Here is a 27,878-nt window from a genome sequence, read left to right on the forward strand (position 1 = left end):
TGTGTTTGCAAAGCTATCTAGGTCAAGACCACTGGATTACTGAGAATAAAGTTGGGCAATGCAAAGTATTTAAACAGAGTTTTACGATTGATTGCATTTATTCTACTGTTGAAATGTTATGGAAGGGGCCACGAATATTTTTGCCATCTTCTGTTCTTTATTGAAGAAAAAAAGAAAGAAAAAAGATAATTGTGCATAGTCAACCTGGGCGTGGACCAACCTTCATGTGATTTCAGCCCAATCTATGCAGATATATTCAAATATTATATTTAAGAGGGTGAATTAAAGGCTCCTGACTATATGTGATTCATTCAATCGGATTATATCGTTCTGCTGGGTCCGACTCAGCTAGTCCATAGACAATATAAAACTTGTAAGACATTGCAACAAAATAAAAACATAACGAAAAATGTTATTTATGACTAATATTAATGATCTCGCGCAAGTGGACACAGCCCACCGTACATTTGACTGTTTATATTTCCGAAAAAGTTTATTTATATTCAGAATACACAAAGCCTGAAGCACACGTCAGGTATTACCTGAATGATAAAAGTGTACTTTGATTGAGCAAAAATTGGTATCATCGATACACGTCCTCATGACGTAATTGAGAATGGTGAAGGAATGGCCAAAACACATGGGAAAAGAAGTCCTGAAATGGAAGCCAAAGTACATAAAAAAAACGTTTCTTTAGAATAGACATCGCTTAACAGATGTTGTACCGTATATATATATATCAGTCCACGATAATGGGTAAATACGTGCGTATGTACGTATTCAGTCGAGGCATGTGATGGTAGTTTTTTTTTTGCAATGCGTAGCTATAGGACGTTTCAGTAATGAACTAGGTAACGTATACATTAGTAGACAGTTGTGCGATGCGTCCAAATTGCGCGGCAAAGTTTACGATACGTCCTCTCACTAATAGCCTAGTTATGTTTTAGGTTCAGAACTCATTGACTCATTAGTTACCTCACAAAAACATCATCCTGACCGATCGGTAGGCGCGAGTCGTCGACTAGCAAGTCAGCTGATACGGACTTGGTCAGTCCACTGAGTGTTAATTGAAAAATCAGATTCCTTTGAAAGTATATAGAAGTTGCTTCACGATATATCATCATTTGACGGTTCGACATGAAATCTGACAGATTTGTATTACAGCACGTACTGCCATTCACGTAATCGATAGAAAAATATACGACCTAAATAGTGTTAGTTAGCGGAAGGTGGGGCTGTATAAGCCGTTTTTAACACTATAAAGCTTTTTGCAAATTTTAGATGTAGATGGGTCAGATATTGCATGCAATTGGCATTACAGAATTTTTACGTTGTCCAAACTTTCGAACATAGGGCCATATAGAGGGGCTTTTCTTTTTTATGTATTTCATTAAACATTTGTTGTACTATGAGGGAGCAAGATTACAGACCCGTTCTTACACCACGGCTTCACCTACTATTCTTAGTCTAAACCAAAAACAAGGCACGTTTCATGAAGGGCATAACATTGAGCTAAGCTATAATAAATGACCAGTCCGGAACTACATGAATTCTATGGTATAGGCTATCTAGCTTACTGCGTTTGAAACAAGCTGACATCGATGTTGCAAAAGAAGTAAGTAGTTACAGAGTTTGCTGAAAAATGTGTGCCTATGTACATATGTTAATTTAAAGTAAGTCATCGTATTTCCGCGCTCGTAGTACAAAATATTGCTTTTGTCAACAGTGTGCTACTGATTTTCGAAGAGATTTTTACGCATGACGACTTTTTAGGTGTACCGCACCAGTCGGGCGAAACAGTTCTGCCAATGGACACGCTCACCAAATTTCGACCCGTACAACCCCACTTTCTCCTTTATGTCAAGTTATTTTCTTTACAAAGTGCCAAAATGATAGTAGCAAATGACTATCTTATGTATTTGTCATAACTGTCGAAGGCTATTAACTATCCCTCAACCAATGAAGTTCTTCCTTTTTGGCAGGTCCGGTGTTGACGCATTCGTCAAGGACCTTCTTCACTGTAAAATGTACGGTTAGTAATTTAATTTTCGAGCGATTAAAAAAGCGTTAACTCGTAGGTTCGAAACCTAGTGAATGTGGTATGTGTAATAGTCTTCCACTCAAGCTACGGCCCATACAGTTTGCGTAGTGCGCCTTTCGCAATCCTTGTCCTGTGTTGCCTAAATTTTTCCTTTAACAGGGCGACTTTATCTCGTTTATCGAACTATTTCGTCTTATCGACACAACTGGGCCGTATGTGGATAAATTGGCTATTTTGCCCCCTCAACCATTCACCAGTAGTAGTGACTTTTCGAGTTCCACCAAACGTAAATAATAGTCTTTTGAAAATGGCGATTTGACTTAACTCTAAGGTTAAGCGAAGTTTCCAGAGCTAGATATTCATATATCTACTTCGTGTCAACCTGAAAACACCACGTTCTGTCGTCCGTAATGATTCTGTGTAGGAATTTATCATTTATGACTGAGTGTTCGTCTGTATAGCGCAAGGTTCTGAAAGGCTTAGCTTATGGAGCACTCAGACTAATCTTTGAGTAGAGCTTATAGATTAAAAATACCTGTCGATAGTCATATGACTGCAATTCATCTACTCGCCTAACTTAGAGTTGTTCTCCGTCAGGGGTGCCTTCAGGCGGTTCTTATCGACCTCAGGCGGCCGACCAAGGCAGAATATATCCGCTAGATTCAAAATACCGCTACTAGATCATTAAATAATACTGGCATTTGGAAACTAACGAATGATTAAAGTTCAGCAATGTTTTTTTTAAAAATTCTTTTCAGGCATGATTTTCAGAGCGTATACGGCAGAAACACCTCGTACTACTTCAACAGCTTTTTGTTCTCAACGAAAGGTGAACTGTAGTGGATGTTGGAAATATGCTTTTTTTCTTACCACCTGGAATTTTCAACTTTAGGGGGATCTGAATCTGATGTAAAATTCCGCGCGCTGCACAATGAAATTACGATGGACTTATAGAGGAAAAGGAACACTTTTCAATGGTTTATGGAAATAAACAAACAATAAAGGTAACTTGAAATAGAATACTAAAAAATCTGTATTATATGCGCCGAGTATTAGAATTTCAATATTGCCTTCAGGTAGAGCCGTATTTTCGCTTTCGTGTAGGAGTAACTACACATCGTGAATAATAAGAACACCCTTACTTATATATATATATATATATATATATATATATATATATATATATATATATAGTGTTGTTTTCTAATCTATGCACCCCTAGGGAATCGTTTGCGTTGTACAGTGACTAAGGGCATAAGCCCATCTAACATTCTGTTCACCTTATAGACCCCGAAGTAGTGACCATTCAAAACAAATAATAGGTCTTGAAACACCCCAGAGGAGATTATCTGTATCAGAAGAGTTCTGCATGTACATAACATGATCATGATAATAATGAGTGTTAACATATAAACCAATTACAAACTTTTATCGGTACTTTTATCGGCTACCAGGTCGGCATTGGTACGTTAGTAGAAACGTTCTACAAAAGTCAAAACGCCGATAAGGCAAGAGCTATTTGCCGAAAGTCTTAGACAGCCATATACGCAGACGCGGTTCATACTCAGCAGTCGTTCATCTCACAGCCCAGACTCGACATCGCATCGCCAAGAGCGATAAGACCGTCAATACTCATAAGCACCAACACCATGTCTTGTCAATTCTTACCGACAAATAGCGTTACTTTTATTGGTACTTAAATTCATAATGTGGCAGACAAGATGGTACATCACGATAGGCATGTATTAGTTTCTTTATATAGAAGGCGAACCTATAGAAGACACAGGGCCAAGCAGGGTTCAGCTATACGGCGGCGGCAATAGAGCAGGACGATATCAAACTGGGTTGTCTGTCGCGACTGTCAACAAACCAGGAACTATTGCTCTTATATTTGAAGTGTTTTCGTTTTTTAGATTATTATATATCAGTTCTTCTGTAGCAGGAAAGTCATATGGCAACGAATGAAGTTTGGGCATATAGTTTTTTACGCAAGATAAGAATGGAGGCCTCTTAAGCGTTCGACTGTTCAGTGTCTCAGCTTGAATCGAAGGGTGGAATTCGGAAGTGTAACACGTATCTGAGGTGTACATTTAGGAGGCATAAATACTGGGTGTTAGGTATGATTTGGACTATAAAAGTTATAATTTTGTAATCGGTCCTATTCAAATTTCTATACAAAATAAGCAGGCGATTTTAAAGACATTATTGGTTTTCGATAGACATTTATAATACTCCAGTCAACTCGCGCGGCTTTTCCCCTACTTATATGTAGTATTCAAACGCTTATAACAAACGGATGTCTATAATAGATGATCATTTGACTTATTCACAGTGATTACATTATCTAATGAATAACACATCTAGAACAAGATGTCTGAATAGAGAAACTGGTCTTCTTCTTCTTCCAGACAAATTTTGCAAAAGGTACTTGAGCCCTTTTCCTAAATTGCCGTCGAAGCTTTCTTGCAGGAAGCGTACCCTTAGAACCATGTCAGAAACAATATCCTAAGCGAATGATCCGAGTTCAGCAGGTAAAATGTAGGAGCGGTAGGAGCACACTTCGACTATCAATTAACTTCACTGAGGTCGAGGTAGTGAAACTCGAAAGGGCAAGTAGGGTAGTGACTTACAATACATTGTTCCTTACCGGCTCAGCCGTGTACGTCAACTAGTTTTCGTGTTTAGGCTGATCATCTTTCTAACAGCTCTATTTCGGATATCGTAAAAAAATTAGTGAGACGCTTACTGCGGCGTCACGCGCAATCAACGTTTTTGGCCTTGTTTTCTTCGCACCCTATTTATTAAAACTGAAAATGGTTTCGGGGCAGATTCACGGGCTGAATGTCATTCGAGAGGACATGCCGGTTGCGAATCTGAAATAGCTAAATTGAACGGAAGCTTCGTGCCCGAAAAACATGTAATGAATCTACGTTCTACGGCAAGAAATTAGAGAAAAATTGAAAAAAACCTGCTCTGCTGTCAAAGTCAAAGATTTCAGATGACGCTTCAGATTCTTAACCACGAGTAACCTTTCCGAGCGCTTCAAAAAGTGAGAAGTTCGTCAAAGTCAATGCGAGGTTTGCCAACACGGGAGAAACGCCGAATGAAAAAAACCAAATCAGAGAAACTGTTAAACCGTCATTCGTTTTACTGCACATGACGATTTCCACCATGTGTAGCCTGGTGCAGTCAGAAGCTTCCATGAATCAAGCGAAGAACGTAGCTGGCATATATGAAGAGAAAACTGTGATAAGAAACATACCTCGTGTTCTCCTCTAGTGCGCTTGTTTCTCTATGTGGCTTGGTGTACTGACTCAGATTTTATTACAATCTGTATATAGTTTACGAATGAAAAGGAATAAGTGAGAACTGTCGAATTTCGAAGTAAAGGCACAAACTGAGGCCGTGTTAGGTTTATCAATGGTAGGAGTATGAGCTTTTAAAATAAGGACGGAAGTCGCTCAGGAATTGGTAAAGCGATACTAGCATTAGAAGTCGCTTGAATATCAACTAATGTTATTCCACCGTTTACGAAGCGCTCCATTAATTAAAAAGGGCTGAACATTAATTAATGTAATAAATGTGAGTTTTTTATTTTGACGTCGGTTAATGGTTGAGCGTTACTCCTTTACTGTCATTCTGAGTGGATAAAAGCCGTTGGTTTGTTACCACTTCAGTCATCATTCATAAACACATGAGTTCATCGACAGCTTACTCGAGCCTACGCGCGTTATGTACTAATTAGGCGCCTACTAGCTTTTACCATCCCACAGCGTTCCTCTTTACCTTGAACATTTTAAATGAACGTGAACATTATTAGAGCAGTATTGCAGTACGCTGTTGCGTTGTCGTTGTTCATTGCCCCCTTTTAAACTGTCATCATGTTCTTCTAGTTCTTTGCTGTTTGTTTCATCCTCCTTTCGATGTGTCCCTGCACAGAGAGCCCAATCATAAGCGACCCTACGTACACCTATGTTGCACACGTGCATTTCCACATGTTATCGTATCTACTCTCGTGCGTATACGTAAATTGTTCGATGGCGTTACGATTATCATCTGCATAGAGATGTGGAATAAAAAGATAATATATCCGTAGTAGTAGTATGTATCTTAATCGCGTGTATTTTGCCGCTACCCAGGCAACCTGAATTGGCTAAAACTGATGCAGGCCAATCCAGTTTTTCAATTTTCGCTTCTCTAACCTCACTCTTCTGTAGCTTCCTATGTATAGTTAACGCGGCCCACTTCGCGGCCGCTTCACAAAAGCTGTCGAGGACACAGCTACTGTGCTGAAGCACAGGTTGCTAATCGTTTTGGGATATTCATAGCGACGCTGTCTGTGTTTTCCTAACACGGGTTGTTCCTTGTCATGCAGAATTTTCGGCATCTTTTTTTTTATTGTTTTTAGCCGTACGCTTTTTCGTTCCCACTACCACGCCTCCGTCAGGAGCAACACTGTAATAATAATAATAATTACGCAGTAATACTGAGACCGAGGTAGAGAGGGAACGGAATCCTTTTTTACGTTGTTTTTGCTATACAATTTGCTGGCGATCATAAAACTGCCAATGCGGCCGTCAGTACTTTGTTTGCACCAGCAGAAACGAAGGCCATATCTCTAATGTTTCACGCACTCAAACTAGAACTAACGACAAAACAGACCTGGCTGTTGTGTTGTACTGTGTGGCAGGCATGACGACGACGACGGTTTCTGTCCAAAGTGACTCTGTTACTTTTTGTGGTCAGAAGTGGGATAACCGTCGAACTGAAACACATATCCTGCCCCAAAAGGTCTGCAATCTTGGTCTGGTCATGCACGCGCAAATTGACGCGGTCTGGTAATTGTAAACTTGTCAGTTAGTGAATTACTATACATATATTCACCAATCTTGCAGCCGACAAGAGGAAAGCAGGCATCATCAAAACCTAACAATGCGCTTCTTCCAACAAGGTCCATAATCAATCGGCCTCAGAGTTCGCAGAACTCACATTCGACACATGCGTGTTTACCCCCTTAGCATTTTGAAATTACCTCTTTACGATGCATCGCAAACGATTTGTTCTCATTGATTATGCATTCGGGGAGCAACCAGCCACTTACCTACGTGGTCGCCAGTGAGGATGATCAAGTATCAGAAACTACAAGAAGACTTTTACCAGCTGTTAGCGAGGCGCCGGCAACCGGATAGAGTTTTTGATTACTCCTTTAACAATAGAAAAGGTTGATTGAAGAAAACGGCTGGGCACCAACAAATGAATAGTACCGATTCTTATGTTATCACATTTTCTTAAAGCTGGTTCTAGTATTGATTAATCGATCATGTATCATTGTTTAAGGTCGTACTAGAACTTGTATACTATAGTACTCATGTATAGCGCCGATTCGAATCCCATATGTCATGTGTGAATCGACGCGGTTTCTCACTTACAGATCTTTCTATCCCAGTGAAGTTATTACCACAAAGAGAAAGTATTGGTTCTAGCGGAGAATGAGGCACTGCAGAAAAATGGTTTAGGGTATCTAAGGGATTCAACGTGAGTTTGAGTTAATGGGAATGTACTTTTTGATATTGCTAGAGCGCTATGCTGACAATCCGAAGCTTACATATACGTTGCTATTCGATTGATTTGTCACACAAGGCGTTCCGGTGCAGTTGTTCCTAGTGCAGACCTTTCATGGCGGGCAGCGTAAGCAAGCGTTGCAGGTTTATAGCCCGTAGTACCGTCATCACGCTTTCCCATATTCAAAGCTCCAAGTGGCTGGCACGATATGCTCTAAACCTGTTTGACCTGACAGCACGATGCAGTAGGTAAAGGCACATGTGTCGCTACAACGCCTCCCTGGTTTAAGCTCGCCTTGGCATTCGGTTGACTTCGGAGACCGAGAACTTCTCGTAGTCGCCGTGTTTCTATGACCTAAAAACCTTTCGATTACTTCACTAAAACTATGCGATATAGAGTGTTTATGCAAATAAACTAGCGGCTATTGAGAAACTGGTAGCGAGCGATAGAATAGGTAGATCGTTATTACCTTTCCCCATATTTCCAACCCAAATCAATTTTTGTAGAAACAAATATATTATAAGAAATAAGGTTAAATTAATGTTTTTTTTTTATTGTAAAGTCAGAGGCTTGGACACGGGGGTATTTATCCAATTGTGACTGCGTTCGTAATATGTTCATTCTTAGCACAAAATGTTTTTGAAAATGTTCAGCATCACCTTCCTGTCGTTGACATAATAAAGTAGTAATTGATTTAATATGAAAACATATCTACTGGAGCCCAATAATAAAGTATACATGCCTCAACGACGAGAGTCATAACACCTCTTTCAGATGGAGTGCCTGCGCCGCACTGGCATTTAACACTCGTCAGAAGTTACGTCCGCACTCCGTATGTCGGCACGTCTCCACCTATGCTGACTAGAGATGTAAACATATTGTAATATTGGGCTTATAATGAATAACTGCTACCTACGATCATTGGTTCCGTTTCAAGCTAACAGAATACGCCCGCTGGAATACGCGCACGCCCCCAGCACAACTATACACCGCGTAATTTAAACTATAACTGTAGTCATGTAATGCGTCTGATCTGCTTTCGTTTATTCTCTCGCTCAACTTAGGTTTTTCGATACGGTTGTCGTCGTTTCGTTTTCGATGCAAGGCGGATAGGAAATTCGTTTGGGATCATAGAACTCCTAGGTTCAAATCCGAACTCAGCTCAGCTGTACGCTAAATAAATACTGGTGTATACGATCCCAGGCCAAACAGAGAATACTTAAAAAGAGCTACATGTCCTTGGAATTGAAATAAAATATTTGCAAAAGCTGATGCATGCATTGTCTGATATGAACCAAAATTTATCCATGCCAAAGAAAGGTATACCTGACGAGCATGATGCGGGCTGGCGCACCCATGTTATTAATTAAGTACCTTTAGTCGAACAATACTTTTATCCCTATCACGATTCTATAAATGTGTTTAAATAGTTTTTAGATAATTTGTGTGTGGGCGCTTAGGTAAAGGTATCCAGATGGCATAAATAAAATTTATGGTTATCTGTGGATGGCTTTACGAATAGGCTCAAAAGCAAGAACGTGTACTCTGATTTCAACGACTCAGATACAGTCTATAAACCTCTGTTTCCTACTGTAAACGGACTGTAATCTTTTTTGGCCTGCCTTTCCTTCCACAGGCCAGCGGTAAGGACACTCTAATGAAATGAACTAGGTTGAGTCTTCTTTGATTAGCTTCATATTATTCGATCGACAAAATATATAGCAACGCATCTAAACCTATAGCAAATGTATGCATTTTTGCTTTTCGTCGTTTGATTCCACTGTCTGTTTGATACCATATAGATCTAGCACTGTAATTTGGTATGCAGATCTTTAATTCTTGAATCCATTATCTACAGATATATGAGAAACGCAAAGTTTCAAAGCTTTGTTTTTCTATACTTGAACTATAAGAATCATTGCTACTTATGCTTCTTTTGTCCGGAATCAAGTTAATCAGTTGCTTTAGTCGACGCCATTTTCCTTGACAGCCGAATTTGAATCTAAGTTACCTCATATTTCTCTCCAGATTTCAAGATTCTAACTATAGGTACTTAGGTACAATTCAACTTTTTCGCGTCCGATCCTTACCGATCTCGCATTACAAGATACTGATAAATTGCAATTATAGCGCCACTTTTTGAGACTTGTTATGTTATAGCTTGTTTATCATTACTACAATCGATGACACGATGAAGGCTAGTAATGATCATCACTGATAATTGCGACACGTTTCTCCTGTTCGCTTTCTGTATACAGAAATCCCGTTAGGTTGATATACGCATATCCTCTTTGGTAATCGTTAACGTTGTTCTTCTAACGCCTGTTAAGGACAGTATTGATGCCAGATAATGCGTCTGAACTGTCAACGTCAAGAACCGATCTCACAAAGACAAGCAGATCGGCAAATACTGGGACTTGGATGCGGTAAAACGATAGAACTATACATCTATAATGTCTGTTGAGTTCGCTAGAGATCGAAGCTATGGACCAATGGCGATTGAGACGTTCAAGGCATTGGTTTAGCCTAGTTCTAACTGCAGTCCAAAGATTTAGAGGTGGGTAGTGCCCACTGTATGCGATTGAGTAAAAGAACACGCGCGTCACGCAGAAAATGTTTTCAGTCATAGCATTAATAGCAGGAGCAGGAACGACCCATAATAAGACCAGTAATTCAAGTAATATGCTGGCAGAGGAGGTGCTGGGTTGCCATAATGCACACTGTGGACAGCTTGTCAAATAGGCTGCAATAGTTTTGTGTTCGCCAATAGGCTATATTCTCCTTGGTGGCTTCCGTGTGCAGGGAGGGGCCTTTAGTGGGCGTCTGTGTTCAATCGGCCTAATCTGTTCGAGCCTTTGCTTGTAGGTCAACATCAGGTCGTTACACGGAGACAAGGGAATTGCAACAACGACAGCACTGAAATGGTGAAGCGCCAGAAACTGCACGTCACACGAGCGTTAAAGAGAATAATAAAACGTTTATGCTTTCCCACAAACCCATTAGGATCACGAAACGAGTGCTTCCATTATTTATAGACGTATTCTTCGCCGACGATAGAACATCCTCATTGTGAAAGCGAAAACTGACGACACTGAATGCTCTGCGTTGAAAGTTTCAGACGGTGAGCTATTATTTGTGGTGTGGTAGCTTCCGCTAGCTCCTGAATAGCTCTGATGTTTACAAAGTTCGTGGAAAGAGGAAAACCTACGAAGTTTCAGTATAAATAGTACTTGCTAAAATCCCCAAACCTATCAAGGCCAATCAAGCATGGGTTGTTATAACGAATGGATAACTAAAAGCGCTACGGATCGATATGGTGTAGAAATTAGGCATCCTATATCATTCGTGCTGCGCTTCGCTCGTTGCTCCTGCTTCTAAGAAATTTTGCTGGGGTAGGAGTTCTAGAAGCTCATTCGAGACGAAAGAGCGGGTTATTGGGGCACTGAGTCTCTTTACGAAGATGTTTTGACGATCGTCAACTAAAAGGGAACATGCAAGACTACGTTCGTATTTACCTGGATTAGTTAGCTCAATGTTAGCCATATATGTCACCCGTCCTATCGTGTGCAGTACGCTGTGCCTTGAGCTACTATAAGAAGTAGACAAAAGCTTCTTATAGTTTCGCATTTTTACCAATTTTTCAACCGGTACTCCCTTTTCTGATATCGCACAACTTGTACAATTTTATAAATCGGGTAGACCGAGGGCGTAACCGCTGTGACAGTTAGTTATAGGCCGTTAGCTATGAGTAGCGTTGGTGTATGCACATGACAAGGGCGCTTAGGCTCTTGACATGTATTTACGCTTATGTATGACCTTATCCAAATGATGAGCATCTTATGCTACTAGAAAACAATTAAACTTATTAAATTAAGGTTGGCTTTCGGTTTCGGTTCGGAGAATTTCTTACACCTTCTAACTTTTTCTTGGTATAGTACAGAATTTTTTTTATAAGTCTATTTATTTACGAGCATTCAACACACCCGTTTCCGAATCTTTTGTCCAATAAGGGCATCAGCTGGCGATACTATTATTCTGTTGTTGTAGTCACAGACATTAGACATTGTATTCTTGGATACAATTGAAATAAAGTTTTATGCCTTGTTAGATATTCAATGGCGTCGGAGTGTTACTCTATCGTCGAATATAAGGGGTTCTGTGGGGTAAAACGGGATAACCTTTTTTCTATCTACTTACTGTAGATATTCATGGTTATGTAGGGGAGCAAACGAGGGAGGGTCATTGGAGGAAACATCTTCTGAACGCTTGTGGCGACCGCTGCACTTGTAGCTCATGCTAGTAGTCACGGTGCTACTAGTGATGGTACCGCCGAATAAGGCCGAGTAGGCAAGAAGCGTTTTGTCTTCTTTGTCAGTGACGCTGTTGTGAGTTTTAGTTGGTGGCCGAACGAACAGCGCAGTGTGCTCTGTAGTGAGTGCAAATGTGACACCACTGCTGAAAGGCACTGCGAAAAGGTTTATTGAATGTAGCGCTTTCCTCTGAGAGGTCCGCCGACTAGTAGAGCGGGTCTAACTCTAACTAGCCCGCCTCTAGGGAAACAGGTTAACTTTCGGACCCCTTTAACGATGCGCCAAGCGGTGAATCAGGACTTACGAGATTGTTGAATTTCGCACGCAGTTTACACCCAGTCAGTTCGCGGATCGTCGCCTGCTTTGAGCAGGCGCCAGCATTACCTGGTCTGGGTTTGCCTGAAACAAAAACAAACGGATTACAGCAAGCTTCTGAGGCATAATAGGCGATTGAGTGACTGAACATAATGTCACACACCGCCAGTCTTGGCTAGCATTTGCGAACGTTGCATCGTTCTTTGCTGCTACAGTATCCATCTAGTGGATAAAGCGGGTTCCGCAGTAACCCTTCGGTGGCCATTCAATGGATGGATAAACGAGTCGTGCTGCTGAATGTTGAGGTATCGAAGAAGTGCTTTCGGAAGTTACTTTTTCAACTGCGCATTCAATTCTTTGTTGTGAAGCCCATTCCTTTCCGTTCCATTTCTTCGCTTATTTTTGCGGCTGCCATCTTCTGCTAAAATAAAATTTCTCTTTAACAGTTTTGATTGTATTTTGCTTTTTCACTTCTGTTTCCGTTGCTGCCGCTGGGGACGCTTCTCCGTCTCCTACTACTACGAAGGCGAACAGATTTTCCTCTGCGGAAACTTCTTTTCTCATAAATCGCGGTTGCATTTGTTCGGTTCTCCCATGGGATCTACCACCCCATACCATTTTCCTTTTACTATTCCGAGCTATGTCATGAGGACGAGAAAGAAAGGCCAACAATAGCAATGAAGTAATGTGGAAAAATTAAAATCATCTCTAATTTCAATAATAGTGTAATCCAGGTCACGCGAGACACGTAATAGGGTGAAAGTCATTTGCTGTCGTGCCATTGTGTAATGACCTCATCGAAAAAGTGTGTCATCGAATGTAGCAGAAGTCCGCTTAGTGACTAATGTGCATTGAAGCAGCCGCGGTTGATCAGGATATAGGCCAAAGCCTTACTTGTAAGCCTATAAGCCACTGTTCATATAAGCTGTGTTTAGAGTGCTCCATTCAAAATAATGATCTCCGTAAGATTGCGTTGCTGCTCAATTAGCACTGCGGAACGCATATTGTACGAAGTTAAATTTGTCTAACTAACTACAGTATAAGTTATACATCTTTATTTTGTATTGTATTATGTGAAGGTTAAGAGTTTATTTTGACTATTAGATAATTGCGGTATCCATTACCTAACTTGGAATGAAATAGCATTGCAAGTTTATACTTATTTGTATATAGTGACATTAATAAGCTCCTGGGACAGCTTGAACAGTTTTTCGACTGACTTTTCCTCTGCCGAATATGTCGCAGTCGCAACCACTGTGATGGGCATCCGACCGCAGGTCCCTCACGGCCGCTGTTGCACATAGGCCACTTGCACTGGCAAAATAAAGACAGTATATATCGGGCGCGGGAAAAAGCGCCACCGCAACCTGTCGCTCTCGTCTTTGTTACCCTTTTGCCCAAGCGATAATTCAAAAACTAATGTGGGCTTGCGCTGGTGCGCGATTTTTGTTTTTGCTTCTTTCGTGACCACTAGGACCGCCTCGCTATCTTTATCTTCTGTTTTCTTCATACGCACGATAGGATACGAGTCCTTTGCTGCCTTTTTGTCCTCCAAACATGTCAACACTTCATTGGTTCCAGAATTACCTATGAGTGGGTAGCTAGCAACCGTAATAATCGCAATACGAAGCAAGTGAGTTCCGGTGAATATTACCATGAATACGACGCGTGTACTCTAGCGTTGGTACATTGGTTGATCTAAAAGACGAAGAACAGTCTAGTTATTCCTCTTAGTATCTTCAGGACGATAGACAAACTTGGAAAAAAAAACTTGTCAATTTGTTGAAAATTGAGCTTTTGCTTCTCCTGTTGTTTCTTTTTCAAGGCTAAAGGAAACATTACAGAGTCGGGCAACAATAGCAACTGTCGCAGCCACCCTGTTATGAGGATGTTTTAGGCCCTGCGCCTAAAGTCTTGATCTTTTTTCATTACTTTCTCTTTCTTCTCTGTCCCCTGCCGAATGTCGCTTAGAAATGAAAGAGCTGTAATACAAAGTGCCGACGGCGTGTAAGTGATACGAAGGAGAGAAGTATCTGGCACTAAGCTACCCGGGTGGTCACGACGCAGATAGATTTTTGTGAGGATAATCATAATGGTGATGCCTTTATGTACGGCTGTTATGATACGCTAGACAGACCTAGCAGAACGAAGCAATCCTGGAAGCATCATTTCGAAATCGGCACTTAATGCGATTTAGATAAATCTCGTGGCTTTCCTTCAACGCACGTTGCCGGAGTCGAAGTTGGGTAGATTTAAGGAACGATTGACGCCAATTTTAATTTAGATCTCAATTTCATAACCGTCATTTGGGTCGCTGACAATTTAGAAGAGAACCCCAGTAGTAGTAAGAAAGAAAATGTTCGTCTGACCGTGACATCATAGGGGACTCGAAGTACCTAACACTGTGACCTATAATCGACATCTCAAAGATATAGATCCAAAGCAATCGAAGCAAGCTGAAGTACTGGTTAGTTAGAAGATTGAAATAGCGTAAATTTATTTTTTTGCACTTGTTCAAGATTACAATAGCTCAATAGTGCTATTTTAAATTATTTTCTAATTTTAAATTAAAACCTGAGAAAAAAAACACAGTGTTCAATGTATTTAGATGCAAATGTGATTTGTAACCCGACTTCTACGTTCTTTAGAATCAACAAATGTTCACTAGAACATTAAGTTGTTGTGCTTATTTAGCGTATGAAAAGTAGTTACTGTTTGCTTTAGGTAGATTAGTCGACATTATCACTTTTTGATATAACAAAGTCAATCTCAAAGCCATGAAGCGCAGTAAGGGCATTGAAATGCCCTTGCTGTGACTTCGAAATCGAGGCTTTTGAAGGATAGTTGTGCTCTTAGTTTTTTTTCAAAAACTTGATGTTCAATAAAAAAAAATATCAGAATAGGGAAAGGAAGATGAAAAACGGCCTTGCAGATTCGGCCTGTTGCAGTGCAGCTTTTTGCACGACTTGAATACTGTAAGAAATCGTCATCGATTCTTAAGCATTCCCCCTGTGAACTCTTGTCTGGAACGGGTTCTCAGCCGAGACCTGCAAATCGAAATTACGTGACCTATTATTATTATGTCGTATCAGTGTGATAAAATTCGCTAATTTTTGCCCAAGGACGAGCTCAACAGTAGGCGACCAGATAGTAAGAGCACGAGAAATAAATCATAAATATCAGACGCCCACGCTGTCACTTTGCCTATCATTTACTCAAGTCAGGCGAAGCTTTGAAGTATCGTACATTTGACTGTGAAAACTATCCTATAATCTATCTGTTGGGAATGAAAAAAAATATGTGCTCATAAAATCATGTTCTGTTTCCGCTACTTATCGCTGCCCGAATACATATCCCACATCTTTTGCCCATAGTTGTATTATGAAGAGAGAATATCAGGCCAAACAAAATGTCAATTTCATTTCTGCCTGGTTATTTGATTTTCGTTGGACACCAGCCTTCACGTCGGATTTCTGCTGTTCCGCCTAAAGGCCAGTGAATCATACTGTCGTGTTTTTGCGTCGTCGTCGTCGTCGTCGTTACGTATTTTGTACTGTTTGCCTTCTTTTGTCTTGTATTTGTGATGACGAATGACGAAGGATCACTGTGGTGACAAACATTGCTATGACATGACAGTAACGCCATCTTTGATCGACTGCAGCAGATCAAGGTGCCCTTAGTTGACCATCGTCAAGCGCACGCGGGCAAAAGATTACTTTTTGGTATCTATTTCTAATGAAATCAATGAAAACGGCTGGTGCCGGCCGTAATCGATGGCTATACTATGCCTCCTACCAGTGCAACAGTACAAAACTTGTAGCAGTGGCACCATCACCAGCCTCTTTCGATCGTTCTACCCTCACACGTACTATAATACATTGTCAAGTAAAGAAAAAAAAACCCACCCCAGGAGATTCATGCGGGCTAAGATAATCGCGACTGTCGATTGCTGCAGTAGCTTGACTTCCGTTGGTTCAATTTTTGCTTTTTTTCGGTCTTTTTCAGTACCAGAAGTAAATAACCAGTTCCTCTCGCTATGAGAAATTCGTAAAAGAAAATGAATGCTATCAGCCGTCTGCATTGACGAGGTAGATAAGAGACTGTGGTGGGTGTTACTACCTACAACCTTTAGGGTGCACGTTTAAAAAACCAACGAGGATATAGTACAAACAGAGAACAAATATTGCTAATTTAATATATTTATTCATTGTCAGCTGAGTTTGCGCATAGATGCGTCTGCATGTTTCTAACCGTCTGCTTTCTTACTGCTGTAAAGACATTGAAAATACAACACAGTATTCAAGCTTTCTTCGTGAATTTAGTGAAAAAATGGAAGACTGCCAGTATACAGCTTTGAATGATTGACTGAAGAACAATGATATGTACATTTCGTTGTATTTGAAGACTTTTTAATTTCGTGCATTGAAATAGTTATTTAAAAGCGTTATAAGACAAATCAAATAGACATTTGAGTGATATGACCCTTACCCTGAAATTATTGACTAAATCATTTTGTTTGGATTGTCGTGTTATTGATATTCCGTGTCCCGGGTAAACGTTACCGTACGAAGGCAATATCTTATGATCTAACTATAGGCGCTCGGATCTAACTATAGATCGGATATAGGCGCTCGTATTTTCGCTAGATCGTGCGACCTAGGACGGGTTATCGTCAACATCTTGAGAGGAAAAACGACATACGATTCATTTAGTAAGTGGCGCATATTCTCTTACATCAACCATTGCCCGTATATCTGTTACCGTGGAACCACTCATATCTTCTAAGCAATTACCTACGGGGTAGTGAATGCGAACCATTAACAAATACGATATCATCGATGGGCAAGCCCCATATCAGATAAATCTCAAACATTGCAAGGAGAAAGCATTTATACTTGCGTATGATGCATCTATGTCTGTTTAATAAGAAAAATCCTGTTTACTCAAGAAGGTCATCGAAAATTTAGTAAGTAACTAATGGTGCTAGACATCGTTACGATACAGCTTAAGTTGCTAAGACGTCGTTACCGGTCGGATTGGGAGCGTAATCAATCAATATAAGATTTTCTGCATCTGATACATCATGGCCATTTTATAAATTGCCTTTTATGAAAAGACTTAAGTTTTGTAGTAATTTTTAGCTATTGAACTTAATGTAGCTATCCAGTCTTCATTCCTTTAACGCAATCGAATTATTTGCAGTTATAAAATTGCATGGCGCCAGCAACTTCATACAACCTGACATCTGCCAAGAAGGGCTCCGAAGTGCATAAATTAAGGTTTGACGCGTTAGCAATAGGTGCATAGTTAAACCCGCTGAGTTTACATAAATCTTCTTTTAGCTAAATGACTCGTTTGGTAATTGTGAACGGAGCGAGCTCCACTGCAAAGTGCTAACTTATGCCAAAATTTGTTAATTCTCTCTGCCGACTATCAAGGACTATTTCATTCAGCCAATTGAGTACTGCCGAAGGTACCGGACAGCTAAAAGTTCATATTGATCGGTAGATGATATTACTTAGAGTGTAATTCTGATTATTTTGAAATAGGTTGTAGGAAAAGTGCATCTCTGTTAAAAAAAAAAACTGTTAAAATCCTATATTTTGGAAGCATGATGGTGAAAGTACAGTTATGGCGACATGATCTTGGTGATATCAAAAAATTTGCCCTCGAAAAAACGCCAGTAGACGTATAGTTTAAGCATTACCTAATTCGAACGTAAACCTTTTTTTTTTTTTCATTTTTATATGTCGTTCACAGTACCGTTCTACATGGCCTAGTGTATATGTCGTACGCAGAAAACGGAGCAAACACATGGTCGTGTCCAAGCTCACACTATATTTTGTCTTCAACTGATAAAATTTCCGACTTGCCTGGTATCATACATTTATAAGCCAAAAACATTAATCATTATTTGGGAATTATAGAGCTACCGAAAATAAAAGATCAGAACTGCTCTTCAAGCCAGGCTGGAAGCTGCGCACGGCTCCTCAACTGGCGTTCAGTTTGTCCTTTCTGTGGACGCTGCCGAGGTTCTCTCCACTCTTCCTTCTCCATAATTAATTCAGTAGTCCACTTTAGCCTGTCTAGTATGAGTAATGCTTTCTTGTCGTTTTTCTCTCCAGCCCTTCTTCGTCTTACGTCAATACACACTCGGCCTCAGGCTCTAACTCCCCGCATTTATTTTATCTTCCAGCTAGCCTCAATGCCTCTCACTCTCAGAAGCAGCTCTAATTGTGAAGATCTACGGTGACATTAAAGTCAGTTATGAAAAAGCTGCATTACTGACCCTACCTCTTAGAGTCCTTTATCAAAACATATACTTAATCAGCGTCAACATCATCTCGATTCTAACTTTTCCCTATCTCACCACCAGAAAGACCTTCGGAAAGGGTTCTCGACCAGTATGTGAGGTGTTCCTAGGTGAAGTTGAGATGCATATCGCTTGTGGCAGTGAAGATATCTTTTGACGTCATTGAGGCTTTTAACTATCTAGATTGCGCGGCTCTTATCAAACTGTTCCATTCTATTTTCTCTCTGCTTTCACATACTTCCAATTGGAAATCAAAGTTGCTGCATCTCTTTCGTTAATGACCCCACAGTATTAATTAAAATTAGAAACGCTTTGCCACCAACAACTTCGTTCTAGCTGACCCTTACTTCCCCCTACCCTCGCTACCTGCCGCCCCCCTAAAACATTCACTTAATATCTATAATAATTATAATAATGTACAATAAACAGTAGAAGTTTTTTTTAAGTCGTCCCTTACACCATGCTTGTCACTGCTACTCTCCCTATAGATAATTACCCACTTTAGCTTAATTATATAGCTTCCATCTGTAATCTTCTTTTGAAGGGGAGTTCCTTTTCGCAACTCCATATTATTAACTCTCTCCTTAAATATCTCCATCTTGTCTCCCTTCTGTCCCACCACAAGTCTCTCGGTTAGCCTCCTCAACTACTAATCTTAGTTTACAAATCCTACTTTGTCGCTTTTATTTCCTACTGCGTGCTCTCTCTGATACTTCCCAACTACATAAACTACCAATGAATCCATCTGAAGCGCTGAGTGAATCAACCGCCATGTTGCAATGGAGCGGTCTACATCCTGGATTTTCGTTTATCGCTCTTTCCATCGTCCTGATCTCCGTCACCTTCTGGTGTGCCAGGACTTCAGTGATTGACTTCGCATGACATAAAACTCTTTTCTTGAGTATCTTAAAAAAAGTCTAATCATTTCGTTCATTCAAGAACTTTTATTAGCTGTCCCACTTATAGATCTTCTGGATACTCTTCCTGCTTCCCCCGGCTCTTCGTTATAACTGCTCTCCCGTCTTGAATAGCTCACCAAACTCTTTTTCCCATGACAGCATTACAGTTGTTGTTACGACTATTATAGTTATTATTACTCTTCTTCGTATATTATCCTGTTAAGTATATGTCTTATAGCTCTAGCAGTTATGCCGCAAGTATCATTTGTTTATCATAAAATCAATAAATTTATTGTATTATTCTCGCTATTTGCGAGGGTCCCTGCCAATTGTAGCTAAGTCAGCGTACATCCATCTTTATTTATAGCAGTTTTAAATGTTAACATTTCGGTTTTGAAGCATTTGGTAGAATTAGATATCGACGTACATGTACATGCCATCATGGCTACTTATTATTTAAGACCTGCATGGAGCAAACTGTGTACATATCTACATACACATGTGTGTAGTAAAAACAATCCACAGAAAAAAATCCAACAAAAAACTTTGCCACATTATCTTATATATTATAGAGAGGCAAGGTATAGTATTTGTAGTCATTAAAAGGCATTTTAATACTATAGTTTTAATTATATGTAACACCGCAAGGTAAAACCAAAAGCACTATGGCGAAAAAATGACGTTTTACTCGCTGTCATAGCTTGTAATAGTTTTATAATGCAAAATTAATTCTACCAATATGAACATTTGTAAAGCACTTATGGAGGGCTTTACGGGACACATACTACTACGCTAGACATATGCACGCATTTGTAATATACAATGCAGATAACTATTAACGTAGACGTTTATAGCACTGTCCGTGCAATCTTTATGCACGTAAACGAAACTTCCTTCTTTCCCACCTCCTACATTTACTTCCCAGACCAATTTAACAAAATACATCGAGATACGTGCATTCGTAGCTAGTATCAGTAAAAGGGTTTTCGAGAATCAAAGACATATATGTGCCCTAAAAGCTTACACTTGTAGCGATAGCTGTTTCGCGTTACTATTAAGATGAACCAGAAATGAAAAAAAAACATTCGGCGCAAAAAAAAGGAAATATTGCTAAAAACTAGTCGGCCTCGTCAAACGGCGTTTTCTTCCTTGACACAAAAAAATTTTCGCAAATTCTCCCTTTGTAGTCTTCTTTCTTTTTCTTTTTTTTTTTTTTTTTTTTTTTTTTCTTTTGTTATTGTCAGTATTCGCTACCGATCAGGCTAGAAACCAATTACCTTAAAGGTAACTGAAAAACAACACACAACATCGACTGGACAAGGCAAGAGAACTTACGCAGGCCAAGAGAAACCGAGTGTAGGACAGATCTGCCATCAGCCAGCGCTATGTCATATTCTCTTACCAAATAATCATTCAAAAGAATCGAATCATTGGATGCTAATCCCATAGGTAGACACCCCTCAGTTTTCCTTTGTTATCTTCTATCTAGAAAGCTGAATAACTAAATGGATCCTTAGCGTAGGCCAACGGACTTCAATGCAGGCAATGAATCAGATTAGGCTTGTATCCTACAAAGCAGACACATATGCACCAGACCCTTCTACTTTCATATGTTCTGAAGTCAACTTGAAATATAAATACTAGTGGTTATATAGTGAAAAAAGGACGCGAGCTGATCTCGATCTAAGGTCTACATCTTTTACCTTTAACGCAAAATCATCATTGATTTATTTTGCTAGAGGTGTTAACCTCGCTCAAACTTTGACAATCAGAATGATATATATATATATATATATAAGAAGATTTATTAAAATTAAGATAAGGTTGCCTATAGATTCCTTCGTTGATGTGATGATATAAACATAAACTAAATTAAGGTAGTGGCAGGTCAAATTAGGTACCTGTTTATCCTTCTACTTCTACTACTAATTAAAACTGATGACATGATTTATCTCGCGATAAACAACGAATTGCCATACTTGAATGTAGCTCTATTTATTATAAGTAAGGCTCTGTTTACTCAAAGACACCTAAACATAGAAAAATGTACTATACCTATTTGAAACATTTTTGCTTTAATTGAAGCAAAACACACTTGAAATGTTCATTCTGATTTGAGAAAATATTTCCACATTTTTTTATTTCTAATTTAATTTACACAAGAGAAAAATTCCTTAATATTTATTAAGCCTATATCAAATGATTGAAAAAACAAAGTATTAGCAGTCACCATTAAAAAATGCTTATCCTTGACAATTGGGTTAAATAATAAGTGGCAATAATATGGCGTTATATTGTTTCGGCGGGTAAAAATTTTACTATGATTTATGCATCCATCTATTATGTGTAACCTATGAGATCAGTGACGCGCATCTACCCACCCGCTATAACTAGATATATATCGTATACCGCATAACTGCTATCAACTACGGAAATTGCACTTTATGAAAAGTTCTATATTTTTTTTCGGATAAAGTCTCGTTATAACTGCTAATGGTCACATCCTATGTTTGGCCGCGGCGGCCTTGCATACGTTCTCCTTACTGCGTAACTTTAGCCAGGAGCCAAGTAACGTAAGTTCAAATAGTGAATCAGTTTTCGCGCGTTAGAATTAAAATGGCATCGATTTTTCGATTGGTAATTTGGTTGAAATCGGACTGCGTCCTTGCTTGTTCCTATTGCTATGTACGTTATATGGTACGGGCTTATACATGTTCAAATAGTAATAGAAACTCTTATTGAATGTTTTATCTTTAAAGGTAGATATAGTATATTGATGTATCGAAATAAAGATAATATCTAATTGGCCTTTGGTTTCCTGCGCAGAAAAACATTCGCCTGAATATGCACAGTAAATAAGAGTATAGGCGTTGCGCTTAGGCTTGAAGCGTCTACGGTGGTTATGAAGGCCAATATTCTAACTGCTCGAAACCAATACGTTATTCTCTATAAGGCTACCATCAAGGCAAGGATGAACAATCAGTGGCAGGACTCAGACTATGCTTAAATAAAAGCTACATCACTGTCTGACTGTCGTACCCATCTATGCCTATGGCGGTCTAGAGCCGTGCCTCAGAGTGTGGTCAACCTCTGATAGGAGAAACAGTGTTATACGTCTTTACTTCACCATCGTTGACGAGATCTTCTTTTTGGACCTTTTCGAGCATCCACTGGCTCAAGGAAACCGTAATAAGTAAAAATACCGAAAGCATTGGTTGAGTGCGCGAAGAAGAAAGCCTCATGTAGTGTAAAAAAATTCAGTGCATCTTGTCCAGCGGCTAATACGGCCTGATCTGTCACTACGCAGCACCTGCCAGCTAACCCTCTTACAGGCTTCGTTTGTCGAGAACCGCGACAATTAGGTCGGATCCGTTCAATCAAAAAAAAAACAATAAATCGCAATCCTTGAAGAGTGCATGTATATATTGACTCAAAGTTATGGAATTCAGCGATTACGGTGTATCTGTTAGACGTCTCCAGGCAGCCGTATTGTCATCAACCGATTTCCCATCTATTGCACATATTTGTTGTCCTTACTGCTAGCGCCAGCGAAGCAATTTGACAGCCTTGCGAATTAAATGTGCTCAACTCGTTAAACTAATCATTCATTAGCACAGCTGTAGTACACAATATAAAAGTTCCCGGATCGATTCGACATGCGCACATGAAAGTTTGATGCTTACACTTTCTGATCTCTGGTCCCTAGAACTTCAACTTCATGTAAGTGTCGGAACAGAACCTCGTTTGCATTGAAGTTAAGATGGGAGGCAATTTGTTCTAAACTGGTTCAGTGTACTTGGGACTAACAACAGAGACTGCAGCCCGTAAATACCGACCGACGACGAGGATTAAATGATACCTTGTCTGACAACTGTGCGTTATTTTATGTGTTTCGGAGAATTACTCTTATCACAAACGTAAGCTAACCGTATTTATTTTTGAATATCTTAAAACAGTATATTTAAAAAAAAAGCGCTACATAAGTAGGATAAAGCTTGACAAGCATAATGATTTGTTGAATGGAATTAAGTACTGTTCTCCGCAAAGTCTAACGACGTTGGCGTCTATTCTATGCTGCAAGTTCTATAAATACTAGCAAGGAATCTTCTCAAAGCTTCTATTTTTGTTGTTAAGCGATACGCAGATCGTGGCTCATTCGAGCAGAGATTGACGGATAGGTGAAATGCTAACTTCCGTCGGCCCTCCTAAGAGAAGTGAAAGTATTTGCGTATCTCGGATGTCGGTAAACCAGTGGTCTGGAAAGAAACTATGGCGGCGTAGACAGTAGGCTTCAGACGATCCCGGCAGCTAATCCTGTTTGCCTAAGGACAAGGGCATACTTGCCCCGTAGTCGAGTTTCAGTCCCTGCTGGCGAGCTATTAATGCAGCCTGACTGAAGAGGCGTCATAGCTCAAAGGACAAGTAGTTATTTCTACTTAATTACCTGCCTCTTTTCTGCCAACGAACACTCGCCTGCGGCCCTTCGCCAGTGTGCAGAAGACGGATTTTCAAAGGCAGATTTGCATTTAGGTATAATGGTCATTAACTAGAAAAATACTTCTCAGGCATCCTGCACACATAGACTTTTAATAATGGAAGTACGAATCGGCCTAATTTTATCGAAGAAACAAATTGATTGGATTCATCATCAGTTTATATTAAAATGCTGGTAAGAAAATAATGGGTAAGAGAATTAAAGAGTTTTTTTAGACAGTTACTCACTGATTAAATACTAAGATAATACATATTACTTAATAACTGTTTAATAATAATAAAAATAGCTAACAAGTTTCGGTAATGGACTTAAATTTTTTAGGGTATCTTTCCCTTCAAAAGTTTTGACGAAATATATTGGATTTCGATGGAATTTTACTGCTTTTCTTGCTTCGTGCTTCTTGTTCACGTGCCGCAAAACTATTTATTTTTATTGAATCTGCGTGCTGACAGTAAAAAGGCTTTGACGATTGTATTTTTCAACGTTGCAGAACTTTTATTACCACAGGCTGAGTACAGCAAATTTCTGCGATAGCTTTGCGAGTAGCGTATTTACCTGTTAATCTTAGGGACACTCTAGGTAGATCTGCCATCTAGGTTCGAACCCGCGCGTAGGCACAGTTCGTTTCGTGCTGGAAGCCAGCCGTCTGATGGAACGTTGTCTAACGGCGATACCGGACGTAGCACATAGAGTGTAGCCGCGCACAAAATAGCCGCTCTCTTCGACTAGTGATCATGGAATGACGTCCTGGCAACAGTGGCATAGCGGTAGACTTTAAAACTGCCATCACAGCGACTCCTCCTTTCTCGAGTTTACGGCAAGATTGATGCTCGTCAACGTTGCCAGTTATTTGTCTGCCGACGCACCTGCTTCGAACAGCAGACCCTAACGTGCATGTGGCAGACAATCAGGTCACAGAAAGCAGGCGGTCGATAATAGAGATACTGTAATATATCTTTAGATATTAGGTGATCTCTCACAGTATCGGCTTAGTTCGTAACAAGTTTCGAAATCGAAAAAAATGCAACCCACAAATATACATTAGACATGCAAGCCAAGATCTTCAGGACTATTGAGCCAGTTTTCTAGCTAGGAGTTCGGAATATGTGGACTTCACCTTATTAACTGTCTGTGCCTGCATGCCTAGTATAGGTGGCTTGAGTATTCTGCCTGCCACAGTTGTCTACTGTTCCACATCGGTTGTTAATATGAAAGCTTCTAGTGAATGGGAAAGAGAGCTTGTTTCTTCGCAGCCCGTTTCCCTTCGTGTGAACTATTAAATCGACCAAATTTTTGGCCATCACTACTTATCTTCTATATCTCACATACTTATCGGTTTGCGCCTTGTTTGACTGGGTTTCCCAGACCGCCACCGTTGCCGTCACCACATTTACGTAGCGGTTTCCCTCCTGCAGTTATCGCTGTGACGGTAGAACCCGTTCAGCGTTGTCGGTCGGCGCTTTTACATACCACCCACCGCATTATTCTTCGCCCACCCTGACCGCTGTCGCTACTGGATGATAAATAACCCAAGGATAGGGTCATTGCGAAGGCCGCCATCGGACAGGCCACAAACGGTTAGTTGGCAAAATATTGAAAAAAGATAGAGAGAGAGGGAAAGGGAGATCAGAAGGAATGATGCAGTCGAGAACGAGAAAAAGGAGGAAGCCGTCACTTTTTTCAAAGGTGGACCATCTTTTTTAGTGTCTTAAGTATTTGCGTACAGACTTGTCAGACATATCAAGTTAGCAGCCTGGCCGCTGTAAGCGGAAACGTACCGTCTAATACACGTAGCCTCTGTGGCAGAAAGATTAATAATCTTAGGAAAGTAATATTATTTTTCGACGTTTGGGGATTAAAGAGTTTCAACTTGCATAGCTCAAATGGTCCGTACTAACGCTTAGTGACTATTTTTGCAATGGTTGAAAGTAACGTATGTGTGACATTAAATTTAAATAATACACTTTTCATACAGGCTTGTCATGAAATCAAGATATTCGCTTGAGCAGACCCAAGATTGGTATTAGGTTCCTCAATTTGTAGCGAAAATTAATAGACCCAAAACGTGTACAGAAATCCTATATATATATATATTTCTAAACTCTCAAAAGAAGGTAACCACGCCCTGGCTTTGTAGAGGGCCGTCCTTTCGAGTAGCGTTCTAGCGATATAAGGGAAATTATGTAAACGACCTGTTTGTAAAATCCTCTAGGGCCTAATCCTAAAAGCGGTATCCTCTCCGTGGTTATCGATTGGACAATCATTTCACGTCATTATTAACGAAACATCTTCGTTGGGCCCCGGCCATATACGCCTAAGTTTGAAGAAACCAACTTAAAAGTTCTCATTAACAGATTGACTAAAAACATTGTTAACCTAATTGCCAGGGCTGCTCTTAAATAATCGAAGGGAATGCACTATACGAAGTGCGCGAAAAAGCAAACGATGGCGTAGGTATTTATTGCTTGCTGCGTATATTTATTGCTGACACGAGTGTGCTCGTTAACACTATGGTACATAGCTTTCATCAGCCAACGTAGTGCCAATGTACCTAGTGATGAACTTTGGTAATTGGTTTATAGATGGTACAATAAGTTTAACTATTAGTAGTATTACCTTACGAAGTGCCCTTCAGACATAGGACCCTTTATATGTATATGCAAATCATATAACCGCAGAGCGCTTAGGTGTTTTTTATTCTGTTGAAAATAAAGCCTTGTACTTCATCAAATCAGGTTTTCGTGTCTTGCGTGCAATTGACGCTACCTTGGTTTATGTAATTTGCTAGAGGTAGTTTTCCCAAACACAATCACAAGATATCGTAGCGTATAGGGCTGTCGTACAATGTCATCGAGGCAATAGCTTGTTCAAATCAACCTCTCGTCTTTCCTTTACAGCCTAACAAAAATAAGCAATATCTAATAAAAGACGATATCTGCTTATTCGAGGTTCTGCAAAAATAACAATAGCCAAGGGCATTTCTAACAGAGGGAACACATGGCCTGTAACGTGGCATATTTACCGATGATTGAACATTAAGGATCAGTATTGAAGAGCAGTATTGGCCGTCAGTTGAGTGCGTCCAGTAGTGTGTAGTCATGCATACGTCACGAACACTCTTCGACGTAAAGTTCAGCGTTCTGCAGGCTAAATCGGGTCTGAAAAATGGCAGGAAATCAGGTTGGGCTATGTAGAAACTGGCGCTTAATCGGCGAACTGATAGCGTAAACATGCGGTGGCGTATGAGCGACCCTTCCGAGTTGATACACAACTTGTCCTCAGTAGACACTGCGCTACTATGTGCAGCAGCACTTGAATACATTTTGCGCAAAATAACAATGACAGGCAAAAAGCGGGGGTGAAGCGGTGTACAACTATAGGGGACAGCGACAAACTTTTACCTCATCTAGCTATGCTTATGGCGGAGAAACGGGGCAAACACAGTAAACGACTAACGTACATGTGACCTACCGATCGTCAATTTATCTTTTTCCCTATTGTTCTGCTGAGCGAATCTAGTAGCATGCTTTTATATGCTACGCTAGAACGCGCGACTTCCGTCTAGCCGTCCAGAAAGCAAAGGTCACTCTGAGGCATCATAGGTCGTAAACTTGTCCTTATCCTCAGTAGGATAGGGAAGAGCTGAATGGAAAACAGGGGGCGGGGAGGATGGGGTTTTGGTTTGGGCGGCAGGAATAGCTCGCAGATCGCTACAAATATCGCGTGGAGCTGATTCGGGGGCTCTGGCAGTGATAGACAAAACTGCCTCGGTAAAGCGTTGTTTGAAATAGCAAACGAAAAGCGTCATTCTCTGTGGACAGAGATATTTGCTATGCCGATGATACGTTTCTTCTTCTATTGTGCTACTGCCGTGTTGTTAGAGTAGGTTTCCCTGTGATCAACATGTACTCGTATCAGTTATTGCTAGAATGAGCCAGCCGTC

General features: G+C 40.1%; 1 protein-coding gene and 1 long non-coding RNA gene across 32 annotated transcripts in view; one reads left to right on the forward strand and one right to left on the reverse strand.

Moving 5' to 3' along the window:
• The window catches only part of LOC111255007 (prolactin-releasing peptide receptor-like), a 57,751-nt gene that overhangs the window by 15,789 nt on the left and 14,084 nt on the right, over positions 1 to 27,878 (forward strand). For 9 of the 23 annotated variants that reach the window (XR_015317731.1, XR_015317727.1, XR_015317729.1 and 6 more), the window contains 2 exons: positions 1,983 to 2,032; positions 2,800 to 3,045. The exons of 4 other annotated variants lie outside the window; for them this stretch is intronic. Coding sequence is in view for 5 of the 19 variants with exons in the window: in XM_086975743.1 (XP_086831869.1) it covers positions 1,983 to 2,032; positions 2,800 to 2,870 (121 nt within the window). In the remaining 14 variants the exon portion in view is untranslated. Of the gene's footprint in view, positions 1 to 1,982; positions 2,033 to 2,799; positions 3,046 to 25,379; positions 25,513 to 27,878 lie in introns of those variants that run through there. 10 more of the 23 variants (XR_015317723.1, XR_015317730.1, XR_015317728.1 and 7 more) reach the window with 4 other exon arrangements.
• LOC147754691 (uncharacterized) lies at positions 166 to 27,858 on the reverse strand. Of its 9 annotated transcripts, none has more exons than XR_015317760.1 (4): positions 27,337 to 27,591; positions 26,958 to 27,093; positions 24,491 to 24,820; positions 14,823 to 15,275 (listed from the first exon to the last, which is right to left on the reverse strand). It is a non-coding gene; the product is annotated as an uncharacterized LOC147754691 (long non-coding RNA). The 9 variants fall into 9 exon arrangements; XR_015317759.1 differs by lacking the exon at positions 14,823 to 15,275 and adding an exon at positions 25,265 to 25,448 and having other exon boundaries at positions 24,405 to 24,820; positions 27,337 to 27,462; XR_015317757.1 differs by lacking the exon at positions 14,823 to 15,275 and adding an exon at positions 25,265 to 25,448 and having other exon boundaries at positions 24,405 to 24,879; positions 27,337 to 27,462.

The sequence above is a fragment of the Varroa destructor genome, unplaced genomic scaffold (genome assembly GCF_002443255.2).
Source record: "Varroa destructor unplaced genomic scaffold, Vdes_3.0 BEIS01000007.1, whole genome shotgun sequence".
NCBI classification, from domain to species: Eukaryota; Metazoa; Arthropoda; class Arachnida; order Mesostigmata; family Varroidae; genus Varroa; species Varroa destructor.